General features: G+C 42.7%; 1 protein-coding gene across 8 annotated transcripts in view; it reads left to right on the top strand.

The window, feature by feature from the left end:
- The window catches only part of ZNF462 (zinc finger protein 462), a 138,493-nt gene extending 132,990 nt beyond the window's left edge, over positions 1-5,503 (top strand). For 7 of the 8 annotated variants that reach the window (XM_059411133.1, XM_059411137.1, XM_059411136.1 and 4 more), the window contains 3 exons: positions 1,315-1,438; positions 2,656-3,682; positions 4,757-5,503. In XM_059411133.1, the coding sequence (XP_059267116.1) occupies positions 1,315-1,438; positions 2,656-2,863 (332 nt within the window). In that variant the 3' untranslated portion in view covers positions 2,864-3,682; positions 4,757-5,503. Of the gene's footprint in view, positions 1-1,314; positions 1,439-1,826; positions 2,056-2,655; positions 3,683-4,756 lie in introns of those variants that run through there. The other variant, XM_059411135.1, reaches the window with a different exon arrangement.
- The last annotated feature ends 7,373 nt before the right edge of the window (positions 5,504-12,876 follow it).

Here is a 12,876-nt window from a genome sequence, read left to right as displayed (position 1 = left end):
GGAATTAATGCGCAGAGCAGATGGTGCTGTCTCATTTCCAATGAAAAGAATCAAGGAAGATAGTCTGTGCAATTATTTTTAATGGCTTGTGTGGTGATCTTCTTAATTTGTGAGAAAATGTTTCATCTTTTGTTAAAACTGGCCCCATTCACATAGCTTTTTGTGCTAAAGATTAAGGCAGCACAGAGACACCTATCCTGTTATCATCATCCTGAGGATCTTATTAGATGGAGTATTTCAACCAGGAGACACCCCCCCCCCCGTACCATCTTGTATGTACAGGCACAGAGCGATCTGCTATGGAGAGATGATGGACATTTCCCTTCCCCTGCCCTGCCTTCACTTTGCAGCGTGGCTGCAGGCCTGTCTCGGTCCTGCCATTTATTCCCCTCGGGAAGGTGGGCCCTCTGTGGCATAATGAAAGACATAAGGGCTTGGGACTCAGGAGAACACAAAGGCCATATGAGCTCTCATCTTTGAGTTTGCCAGGGGGAGTGGCCTGTAAACAATTAGCTGGCCGGTCCACTGTTTTTCAGTCCCCTAGCATGTGCCCAGCGCCATGGAGAAAACAAAACGACAGTCAGTGTTTGATGTTGACAACAGGCCTGTCCAGAAATGTCTATACCCCCACATTCACAAGTACCACTGACAGGGGTAGATGCCAGCAGCCGGCCAGGGTCCCTCACCAGCTCAGGACATGTTTTCACACACCAGCCTCCCTGTTGGCCAGGATTCCCGTTCACGCTAGGTTCTTTGCTCTCAGCTCCCATTCAGGGCCCATAACTACCCTGTGAGGTGCGGATTAGGACATCCGTGACAGGTGAGCACAAGCTGTGAGCCCCCCGGCCTTACTTGGAACCAGCTGAAACTCTGAAGTCTGCTACGCGGAAGCTGGTCCAGTGTGTCTGTGTTCTTTTTAGCGAGCAAACATAAACCTGTGTGGGATAGGAAATGGATAGTCGCTAACCTGGGAGTCACTGACAGAGCGTCCCTGAAGGGGGAGATGCAGAGGACAAACCTGCTGAGACACTATTGGGAGTTCTTTGGGCCAGAAAACCCCAGATTATTTGTGATGGGAGCAGCTGGGGCCGTGAGGAGGCATGGGGAGGCTGGGGGCCTGGGAACCAGGGGTGGTTCTTGAGAACTAGCCAAGAAACACCTCTAGGTGAGAAGCCAGGAGGAGAAAGAGTAAGGCATCTGGAAATGGCCTTCACGGATGGTTTTACAAGTGCAGGTCCTAATGAATGTGGACTTAACTCTTCTGCCCCCTCCCACAGCAAGCACACAGGTAACAATTCTGCTTTCTCCTCACAGATCTGATGAGATTTTCCGACCATGGGGCTGCTATTAACACCGAGAAACGTTTTCCGTGTGAATTTTGCGGACGGGCATTTTCACAGGGCTCTGAGTGGGAAAGGCATGTGCTGAGACACGGCATGTAAGTTGAGCCATCCCAAGCCATCACTTGCCCAGAGAAATGAGAAGTGGCAGGGAGAGCAGGTTCTTTTTGTTTTGTTGTGGTTGTTGTTGTTTGTGGGGTTTGGGGGGCCGGGGGTTGGTTTTTTGCGGTGGTGGTTGTTCCCCTGACAATCCATAGAGCCTTCCATCTGTGTCACACTTCTGGGCATGGGAGGAGAGGCAGCTGTCAGGAACTAGGTTTTGTGCTTTTTTGTTTATTTTTTTTTTTTTTAAACGGTCACCCAGTCAGATGAGAAAAAAATCATCTTTATGAATGACAAATCCCACCCAAGTCCTCGCGTGGAAGTTTAGTGCTCTTCTTCAGCCAGTGTCCCTTCAGCTTTCATTAGCATGACATTCTCTGATAGAGCGTGGACCGGGGTCAAAAGATCTGGCTTCTGTTCCTGCCTCTGTGATGACTCATTCCCTGAGTGGCCTTGAACATGCCCTCGCACCTCTTGGTGCCTTCAGTGCTCTGCCTCGGGGACAGAGCCAGCTTCTGCCTGCCTCCCAGGTAGGTGGGAGCATACCCATAAAACACTTGCAAGATCCCTGAACATAAAATCGTCCTCTAGACAAGGCACTCTTAGCCCACGAGACAAAGAGAGAACCTAGGAGTTAGTTAGTACTCAAGTAGAAAATGCCCCGGAAACCCCAAGCATCTAAACTTCAGAGAAGGTAACTAAACTTCCCAAACCATGGGTTCCATCTTCAGGTTTTTGTTCTTTGTTTCTGTGATTTGTTTCTGAACCTGTCCATTAAATCTTCACCTGAGTTCCTCTTTTTATTTAGTCTTATTAAATATGGCCAGTCTCCAAGCTTGTGAGTTCCACCGATGAGCTTGAGCAAAAAACGGTTCTCACTACTACCACTTGTGACCTGTGACCAACCCAGTAGATGAGGGAACATAAAATAATCATGTTAATGTGTCCACATTACACATGGTGTAATTAAAACATAGTATAATAATGGCTACTTTTGTAGATTCACATCTTTGATAAGAGGCCAGAAAGACATGTCCTAAGCATAACAGGTAGCAAAGATAAATCACTGGCAATTTAGTCCTACATTCGTGGCATTTATGCAAAGGAAACCCCAAGGTCTTTTTAGGAGCAGGGAAATAAGGACACTTTTTTGGTTTAATTGGGAAAAAAAAAAATGCATACTCACCTGTCTCTCCCATCAATGTTTTTCCAGGGCGTTGAATGACACCAAGCAGGTGAGCAGAGAAGAAATCCACCTGAAAGAGAGTGTGGAGGACAGTATTAAGATGCCCTCTATAGAGGAAAAGGAAGATGACGAGGCAATCGGGATAGACTTTTCCCTAAAGAGCGAAACAGTAGCCATTTGTGTAGTAGCTGCTGACAAATCTCTCCTGGAGAATACAGAGGCCAAAAATGAATAAGCGTTTGGTGAAATTCTTAATCAAACCGTACTTGAACCGTGATGAGAAAGTGGGAGGGCCAGCTTGGGCTGAGAAGGGGGGTGGACAGAAAAGAAGACAGAACAAAGCTGCTTTTTAGGACTGAACAATCTATTTTCAAAGCACTGGTACCTGTGTGAATGAGTATGTAAATTAAAGTTATTTAAATGGTTGGAATATGTGGCTCCTTTTCCATCACTACACCTATTCTTCCGGATCTCCATCATGGAAGTGTCATTTGTTGTGGAATATGGAAGCACCTCCCGTGTGCACGGTGTGCTCTGTGGCGGTCTTGGACAGGATGTGGAAACAGAAGCTCCATGACAGTAAAAGACTTCTCTTAGGGGAACAACTTTTTGACGCACATCTTTTGGTGCGTTTTTCTAGTTTTAATACCTTAAGCTTTTTCAAGACCTAACTGCAGCCGCTTTGGGAAAAAACAAACAAACAAAAAAAACACAAAAAAATCAAAAACAGAGAACAAAAAACTGCTTTGCATAAAACAGTCACCTGTTTCCTAGTACCTCAAACTTAACCAAGGGAATTCTCTGCATTTGTCAGTACTACCTGTCGTCGTCGTGGTTAAATGTAGAGAGAACTGCTGGGCAAGACGGTGAATGGAGAAAAAAAAAAAGAGAGTTTTAAAGAAAGGAACACAAATTGTGCTTAAAATCCCCACGTGGGTTTTATTTCTTAAAATACTGTGATTTTTTTAATTATTTTAGTAAAAAACAAAACAAAAAAAAGAAACAGACTTTAATTATTAGATAACTGTTTGTGAATTGTCATCCTTTATTCCAGGTAAGCTGTTTATTAGTGTTCAACTATAATTTAGAATTTGGTAGATTCATGTGAGCTAATTTTACGGTGACTGTGGAGTTTTGTTTGCCATATGTTTATTTTCTATCAATTTGAGTGTTACAAACACAGCACAATTCAGTTTTGACATAAATTGTTTTTTGTGTGCGTGTTATTGTTTTAATTTGGGGGCAAGGGAGATTTAGGTTTTTTTTGTGAATAGGAATGTTTTTATTTTAAAACATGGAAATAACAAAGAGGTTAGCTTTTTTTTTTTTTTTCCCTTAATTTAACTAAAGAACCAAACTTTTTGGCACAGCTATGCAGCTTGTGGGCCAGATGAGGAAGTCCTCTTCACCCTTTTGTTGCTCGTCAAATTAACACATTATCCGTCTCACACAAATAATTTGTTAGAATGGGCTGGCTTTTGTGTGTGATTTTGAAATCTGTGTTCGGTTTTTGTTTGCATTGTGTTTGGGGGAGGGTTTTTCATTTATTTTTATGGGACAAGGGGATGTGCTAGAATCCCATCTCTTTGGTGAGAGTGGACAAGAAATACTTATATCCTACATGGAGCCTGGAGAACTACTTTTTTTTTTTTTAATCTAGCTGCCAGCTGCTCTGTTTCCCCATATTAGCTTTTTCAGGAGGGAGCAGCTTAGACTAAATCTAAGTCTACATTTATAATATGTTCTGATTGTGAACAAAAGGTTTCATTCCAAAAAAGTAGAAAAGAACTTTTTTTGAAGCCTAGGTTATAGAGAAGCCTGTGTGTGTGTGTGCTTTGATGCGTGTGTGCTCTTGTGCGTGTGTGTGAGTCCTTTGGTTTTCATGTTTTGTTTTGTTTTTGTTTTTGTTTTACTTGGAAGGGTTGTGGGGGGGGGGGGCGGGGGGAGAAAGGGACAGGGAATTGCTGAGATGACAGTGTCCCACACAGCTTCAAATAAAATCCATGGAAAGATACTGCATTTGTGGAATAAGTGCTTACTTGAAAAGCATGTTCTTCTTTTATTTTCTTGCTGTTAAGAAATTTTATTTGTAGGGTGTTTGTTTTAATTTAATTTTTTTTTTTTTTAGGGATGGGGGCCATCATGTGGAAACCAGAAAATGGGGAAAGTGTGATCTAGACAAAGATAACATTTTATGTCCATATTTGTTTTTAATTGGCCTCATTTCAAATGTATTAAACAGTTCCATACCTGGATTGGGTGTTTGTAATGGTTACCAAAAAAAACAAAAAAACAAAAAAACAAAAAAAAACCAACAACAAACAAAAAAAAAAAAAAAAAGAAAGAAAAAAAGGAAAAAAGGAAAGAAAAAGGAAAAAAAAGAAAATAATTGTGACATGCTTTTATCACTACTTTATTTTTCAAATAACATGTAAATATTGTAATCCATTGGATTTTGTTTTGCTAACCTGTTAATAAAAATATGGGACCATTATCCTTTTAACAGGGCTAGAATGTCATTTTTTTTTTGTTTTCAAACATATACCTGATATTTTGTGGCCGCACATTTTGGATGCATTATTATAATTCTGTTGACTGTAATGACATAGAATTTACAACTTTTTTTTTTTGTTTAATTTATACAGAGGACATTTTTTTTCAGAGCTTGAGAGAAGAAGATAAATAGCAAAATGAGAACCTGTTGACTCCAATAATCAGTGTTTCCCGATACTTGATAGGAGAGAGGGAGATTCTGAGTTCTTGAAGCCAAGGGTTTTAAAAACAACAAAAACACAAGTAGGTTATTCAAGTTGTTTGCAACATACATTTTTGTAATGAAATGTGAGAAATTAATAAAGAATTTTTTTCACATGTGTCTATGTGCATCTGTTGTAGATCATTTACAGATACGAAATGTAGGAATAATAACATAGTGTTGCCTTCACTGCATGTACAGGAGAGCTAATTGAAGCCATTGAGCCTATACAGGTATGGAAAACAAAGGTCCTATTAAAGTGAGGCGTGAGCTGGGATTTTAAAAGTTAACATTTCTGCTCAGATATGTATCACCAATTGGATTTTTATAGAGGAATGTTCTGCATCAAAAATGTAAATCAAAATGGTGTGTGAAGGTTTAGAAAGAGGAAATACTAGTGATTAAATGTTGTCTGCGGACCCTGAACCCATGGGGAATTATTTTAAGCCAACAGCAAGACAAAACCACTGCCACAAACTATCTTACTGTGCATCCTGCACTGGTAATTGTTATGATTAAAATATTCTTTGAGTTACCCTGTTATAAAAACAAAGGAAAAATTAATAGGTCATGAAAACTAGAGGAAGAGTAAATTAAAATCAGCACCAACTGTAAAACTCAGCTGATTTATAATGTCTGTCTTCACCAGGGTTAGAGGAAAGGTTCATTGATCTTTTGTCCAGAGCACCTTCTAAAAATGTGTTCCTCACCCATTCTTTGTCCCCTTTATCTCTTCCACAGAGGAAAATTTTTAAGCGTATAAAACAAAATGGGAAATAGATAAGTCAGAACCTAAAGGAAAAAGGAGGATTGAGTAGCAACATAGAGAACTGGCAAAAGTGCATCCCAAGAGACCATGCATAAGCCATGTATTTGGTTCAGAGCTTCCTGGCAGGCAAAGCAATGAAAGATCAAGAATCACATTTCTAGTAAATTTATTACCAAATGCTCAAGAGATACTCAACCTTTTCTAAAACTAAAAGTTAGGAAGTTTCTTCTATGTTTTTCTAAAGAAAGCAATGTAAAACTTGTCCCCTGCAAAACAGCTCTTATGGTCACCATCAAATATTTAATGAACAGTGTTTTTACTGAGTTGATGTCTAATCCATATTCCCACTTTGTTTTGTGGAAATGAAATGGAATTTCTGATAGGTTAGTCATGGTAGCGGCTACAGCAAGGCAACTCCTTGGAACCATAGAGGTACACCTCCATCTGATACTGCCATCTGAACACATGAATCCTGGGATTATTGTTGAGAGCTTTGGGTGATCTACTTCTGTGCCTCGCCCAGGAAGTAGCACACCTCACTTCTAGTCTTGCTGCAAGGGCTACATCTGTTCTAGCCTTGTCTACCCGTGTCCCCAGAAACTTAATAGATGTTTCCTTTTTAAACAGTAGTGGGGGACAGAAACCCTCTATTCTTAAAACACAAGATACTGGTCTCATCACCTATGCCCTTAACCGGTATTTTTGAGCAAATATTTGGTGGTGGTCACTGCATAACAACAAATGACCAACACGGCACCTTCTCCTGACACCTCATGAATGATGAGGCCAGAGGGACAACGTGGGAAAAATGAGCAGCACAGGAGGCCTGGGACTTGCGAGACCACTAGCTACCTCTGTGGGTACTGGTAACCCTGGGGGAAGATGGCCTTGACTATGAACGCCTTTTCTCTGTCTAAAAGCTCACATTTTGATTTAGTAAAAGCATACGAGAAATTGGTTCCCCATACACATTTGGAGGGTCTTTAGCCCTGGGTTTAACCAACATTACCATAGGGCATGTTCTTCCCTTGTAACTCCCTATTTCAGGGCCAGGGGTGTGATAGGGGACAGCACTCGGTCACAGACACTGAGATGCTTTGAGGTATTGTGCTCATTATTCCGTGAAAATGCCAGTTCTTTTCCAAACACCCTGCTCTGCACATGCCGTTCCCTCTGCCTTCAGTGAACTCTTTATTACCCGAAATTACCTGCCCTTTAAGACCTAACCTCAATATAACTTCTGATGTGATGCCTTCCCGGACTCGACTCTACCACCGTCACCCTACTTATCACCTGTCCCCTGCCTTAATAAACACTTATTGAAGACTTCTCCTCCCCACCCCACCCCCTGCTCAGACTTTAAGTAGCTGAGACACATTGCTGTCAGATGCAGCTAGCCTTTTTAAATTCAAATATATTCCTGTTGATACCAAGTGTTACTTCTCATCTGATTTGGCATCGATGTTACATTTTCTTTCAGAGCCTGAGATTGCTTTTTTAAATATCTAAGTAAAAATATGCAGTTTGGTAGATGAAAAATGTCTTTGTCTGAAACTCTAGGCTCTCTGAAAAAACATCAGAACACAACACCAGCAATCCCTCTCAAGAGGTCACTTTGGCCATCCCCCTGCTGTCTTGCTCTGATGTGAAGAGGAAAGGGATGGGGAGGTCCGCTTGGTCTGAAGAGGAGGCATCCATGGTGCCTGACAGGGGTGTGGGGTAGGGGGAGCAGAAGCCAGAACTGGCAGTGATGGCGGCAGAGATGTGTGGCAGTGACAAGGGGGTAGACTGGGTGAAGATGCAGAGTGGTGAAGGCAAGCCTCAAGGAGGAGGAGGGTAGCTCCAGAGGCAGGGTTGAGGAAAGACGTTTTCTTGGAATGGGAGACAGTTGGACACGTTTATCATCCCGAGGGAAGGCAGGGTAACTGGCAAGCGGACTCATCCGGGGATCCTGGCCATAGGAGAGGAATGGGCTTCGCAGATGGAGAGGGACTCTTTCCTCCTAGGGGGTTGGGGGGAGGGAAGGAGGAGGAAAGGAACGCGCTCTCCGTGTGCATCCACAGGTGGAAGATGCAGGTGGGGACTGGGTTCATGCTGGTGAACCCAGGCTTTGAGGCGGGATCCAAAGTGGCAGGTGGGGGATGAGTTGGCAGAGAGATGGCGATTTGGAGCTTCTACAGAGGGCCACGTAGAACTGAGTGGAGGGGACAGGGAAGCAGAACAGTTACTATATTCTCCATAGGACAGAAATGGCATACGCCGAAGCTCTGGGGTAATAGAGCTTTCTCTAGGACTTCCCTCACCACCACCCCCGCTTCCCCCGTACACACCACAACCTCCATCACCACCTAATAAAGAAAGGAAATGGACAGACAGGGAGAGCCAGAGCTCTTGGAATCAGAAGGAATACTTCCTTTCTCCGCCTACTTAATTATCTGGCTTTTTGAATTACCGGTGGAAAGCAAACTTGCCTTGTTTCTATTCAGTTTCTCTCTTGAGTTTGCTCCCATTAATGAAACAGCTTAGTTTGGTTTAGCTAACTGCATGCATGACTTCCAAAAACCACATCACAATGCGGGAGGAATGCAGCCTCTAGCAGTCCTACAGCAGCTTAACCACACTGTTTAGAGAGAGGATCGGGGCAGTGCCAGTGGCTCTGAAATCCATTTAAGATGTGTGAAAACACAAGATTGAAATTCTGACCTTTCCCCCAAGCTGAAAGAACCTACTCCAGGGGGCTGTTTGGATGACTGTGGCTGCAAGCCTGGGCCCATCCATGGCTCCCCAGGACCCTGGCTGCCAGTGGCCTGTCCAGCTGGGAAGCCCTGCCTCTCTGTGTCCATCTGTCCCTGACGAGGGCACCGACCTGAAGGCTGCTGGGCACTTCGGACAGGGAGATGCTGCTAAAACAATAGCACTGAGGCCGGAAGAGGAGGGAGGTTGTCAAAGGGCAAAGAGAGGAAATCCTTATCTAAACCCTGTGGGTCCGGGTCAATGGTCACCCACAGCCTTTTCAGATTTGCTTCAGAGAGGGAACACTACCCCCATGGGCTTGCTGCTGTTAACCCAGATGTCAAAATGTTAGAGGCATCCTGGGGCAGGAAGAAGGGCATGAAACTTGGAATTAGTCACATACATAGTATAATAATTTCATATACAACTAGCACTTAGCACAGCTCATTTTTCATATTCTGTGCCCAATTGATATGAGCCACCATCATCCTTGTCATGCGATCAACTCCTTAATGATCTGGAATCTTTGCTTCCCTGTCTGCCGATGCCAACGAAGTCTTTTCCTTCAAGTGGCTTCAGATGAACATAGGTGAGAAAGAATGTGACATATTTGGCCCCTGAATCTATGAGCTACTGATTTTTCTCCTGCTGGGCCCTACAAAAATGTAAAGGGTATGGTTTCTTTAGATGGAATGTGTCATAACAGAAGATCTTTAGCTCACAGTACAGGCTCTGGGGTCAAACAGAGCCGGGTTTGCGTGTCAGGTCATTTTCTTATTTGCTTTGAAAGGTTTGACAAGTTTTCAGCCTTTCTGTGCCTCAGTGTCTTGATACAGTGAAGACAAGCAGTGTGTACTGTGAAAAATGCAAGGGGATGAGGCAGAGTCTAGAGCGGAGGAGGTCCACACGATGAGAAATACTGCTTCTTGAGAGCAGGGGCTCTCTTCAACTTCCTGTGGTATTCCTACACCTCTGAGCACAGCTGGCCCATTGGAAAGGAGCTCAATAAGAATTTATGGCCTGACTGAGGTGTGAGGCAGGAGAATATCGGTGCCAATTTCTGAAAGGAGGTGTGGCCCAAGGTGACCTCTGAATTTTACTAGTAGGTCAGCTGGGTCAAGGCAGTCTACACGCTCAAAGCCTTTGGTATATGCCTGAGTCTTTTTATTTTTAAATGCAATTCTTTTCAAGCTTTCTGAAAACAAAAGTATTCTTCTGCAAGCCTGTGTCCCACAATCTACCCAGCTTGCTTCTCAGGGAAGTGGTAAGGGCAGATGGTAATACAAACCTCTGGTAATACAAACCTCTGAGGGGTCTTAGAATGCTGGTTCCACTATTGACTAGAATTGGAACCATGGGAAAATCACTCACCACCTCTGAGTCTTGTTTTCCTTACCTACGGAATGGGGTGTTCATAAATAAAGCAATGGCAGGGACTAGAGCAAGACGGTAGAAGAGTAGGAGATATAAACTTCATCTGGTCCCAGGAATTCAGCTAGATAGTTATCAGACCATTCTGAACACCCACCAGCTCAACAGATCGAAGAAAAGAATAGCACCAACTCTATGAACAGAAAAACGACCACTTTGTGGAAGGTAGGATGTGCAGAGAAGAGAATCTGAGGTCATATTTGGGAAGATAGACTGTGAAGGGAGGGAACCTCTGTCAGCCAGTTCCTGGCAACTGATAGAGCAGTGGAGCACAAAATTGGAACTTTTAGAAGTCTGCTCCAGTGGCTAAGTTGGGGGGAGGGGAGTGAAACCCTTGCTGGAACAGTGTGGTCTCAGGACCCTTGGGTGTGTGGTATCTGACTCAAGTGCTTGAGTGCGGCAGAGTCCCAAGCATCAGAGTGGGGAAGCCAGCTGCAAAGACAGAGCTGAGGAGTGAGCTCTCAGCTCAGGGTTGCCGTAGACCGTGATCTGTGACACAGCTGGCTCACTGCTCTTTGAGAAGCAAGCGGCAGATTCGGAGATACTCTCCTTCCTCCCCGCCGGAGGAGTGCCACGGGAGTGTGCTGCAGGAATCTGCTGGGTTTGGAGGCACTGAATGGGGTGTGTGCTAGAGAGAAATGCTCGGTCACAAGCTGGGTGAGCACAGAGAATGGCCGAAGACCAGAGAGACAAGAGTGATTGATCACTTTTCTCTGAGGGTACACTGAGGAGGGGGTTCCTGAGCTCTTGGTTTCTCCAGGCCGGAGATCGGGAGGCCACCATATTCATTCCCATCCTCCAAACTGTACGGAAAGCTTTCAGGGAACAAAAGCTACCAAGAGCAAACCTGAGCAGATGACTTAGCCTGGCCCCTGGCAAGGGGAGTGCAATTCCAACTCAAGCAAAGATATTTGAGAATCACCGCAACAGTGATTGTGGAGATTGCAGAGAATCACCACAACCTCCCCTAGAAGATCAGCAAGAATATCCACCCAAGACCAAGTTTACACATCAATGAGAACTGCAAAACTCCAGTGCTAGGGCAATACAGCACATAGAATTCATAGCTTTTTTTCCCCATGATTCTTTAGTCTTTCAAAGCTAATTTTTAAAATTTATTTTTCTTTTTCTATTTCTTTTTTTATTTTTCTTCTTTCCTTTTTCAATCAACTTCCTATCAATTCCTTTGTAAAAAATTTTTTAAATTTTCATTTTACAGTCATATTCTCTCCTTTTATTGTATTTGACTTTATTTTTTGTATACATAAGTTTTTCTTTCTTCACAATTTTGGGATGCAGTTTCTTCTAACAAATTAAATATACCCTAAATCTGGTGTATGGCTTTGTTCTATTCACCCACCTGATCACATTCTCTCCCCTCCTTTTTTTTTTTTTAAGTTTTCTTTCTTCTTTTTTCAACCAACTTCTTATCCTATCAATTCCTTTTTTAAAATCTTATTTAAGTTTCATTTTCATACCTATATTCCATCCCTTCATTGTATCTACTCTTATTCTTGTATATATATGTTTTTCCTTCTTTAAAATTTTGGGAGGCAGTTTCTTCTAAAAGACCAAAACATACCCCCAAATCTAGTATGTGTGGCTCTGTTCTATTCACCAGCCTGATCATATGCCTTTTTTTTTTTTTCCTCCTTTCCTTTCCCTGGTTTTGGGTATCTTCTGATTTGTTTAGTATATATTTTTCTAGGGTCGTTGTTACCCTTTTAACATTTTGTTCTCTTGTGCATCTATTCTTCTCTGGACAAAATTACAAAGTGGAAAAACTCACCCCTCCCCAAAGAAAAAGAGCAAGAGGGAGTACCAACTGCCAGGGACCTAATCAGCACAGACATTAGATGTCAGAACTAGAGTTCAGAATGGTGATTATAAAGATACTAGCTGGGCTTGAAAAAAGCATAAAAGATACTAGAGACTCCCTTTCTGGAGAAATAAAATCTAACCAAATTGAAATCAAAAAGACTACTAATGAGGTACAATTAAAAAAAAAAAATGGAGGCACTTCTTCTAGGATAAATGAGGCAGAAGAGAGAATTAGTGATATAGAAGACCAAATGATGGAGAAAAAAGAAGCTGAGAAAAAGACAGATAAACAACTACTGGATCATGAGGAGAGAATTTGAGAGATAAGTGATACCATAAAGTGAAATAATATTAGAATAATAGGGATCCCAGAAAAGGAAGAAAGAGAGAAAGGGACAGAAAGTATATTGGAGCAAATTATATCAGAAAACTTCCCTAGGGGCACCTGGGTAGCTCAGTGGGTTAAAGCCTCTGCCTTCGGCTCACATCATGATCTCAAGGTCCTGGGATAGATTCCCATATCGGGCTCTCTTCTTTGGGGGGAGCCTGCTTCTCTCTCTCTCTCTCTCTCTCTCTCTGCCTGCCTCTCTGCCTACTTAATGATCTCTGTCTGTCAAAAAACATAAATAAAATCTTTAAAAAACAAAAACAAAAACTTCCCTAACCTGGGGAAGGAAACAGGTGTCAAAATCCAGGAGGCACAGAGAATCCCCCTCAAAAATCAATAAAAATAGATCTA

Source organism: Mustela nigripes, chromosome 9, assembly GCF_022355385.1.
Source record: "Mustela nigripes isolate SB6536 chromosome 9, MUSNIG.SB6536, whole genome shotgun sequence".
Taxonomy (NCBI): Eukaryota; Metazoa; Chordata; class Mammalia; order Carnivora; family Mustelidae; genus Mustela; species Mustela nigripes.
Note: the sequence above shows the minus strand (reverse complement) of the source record. Positions and strands in the feature narration are given on the sequence as shown.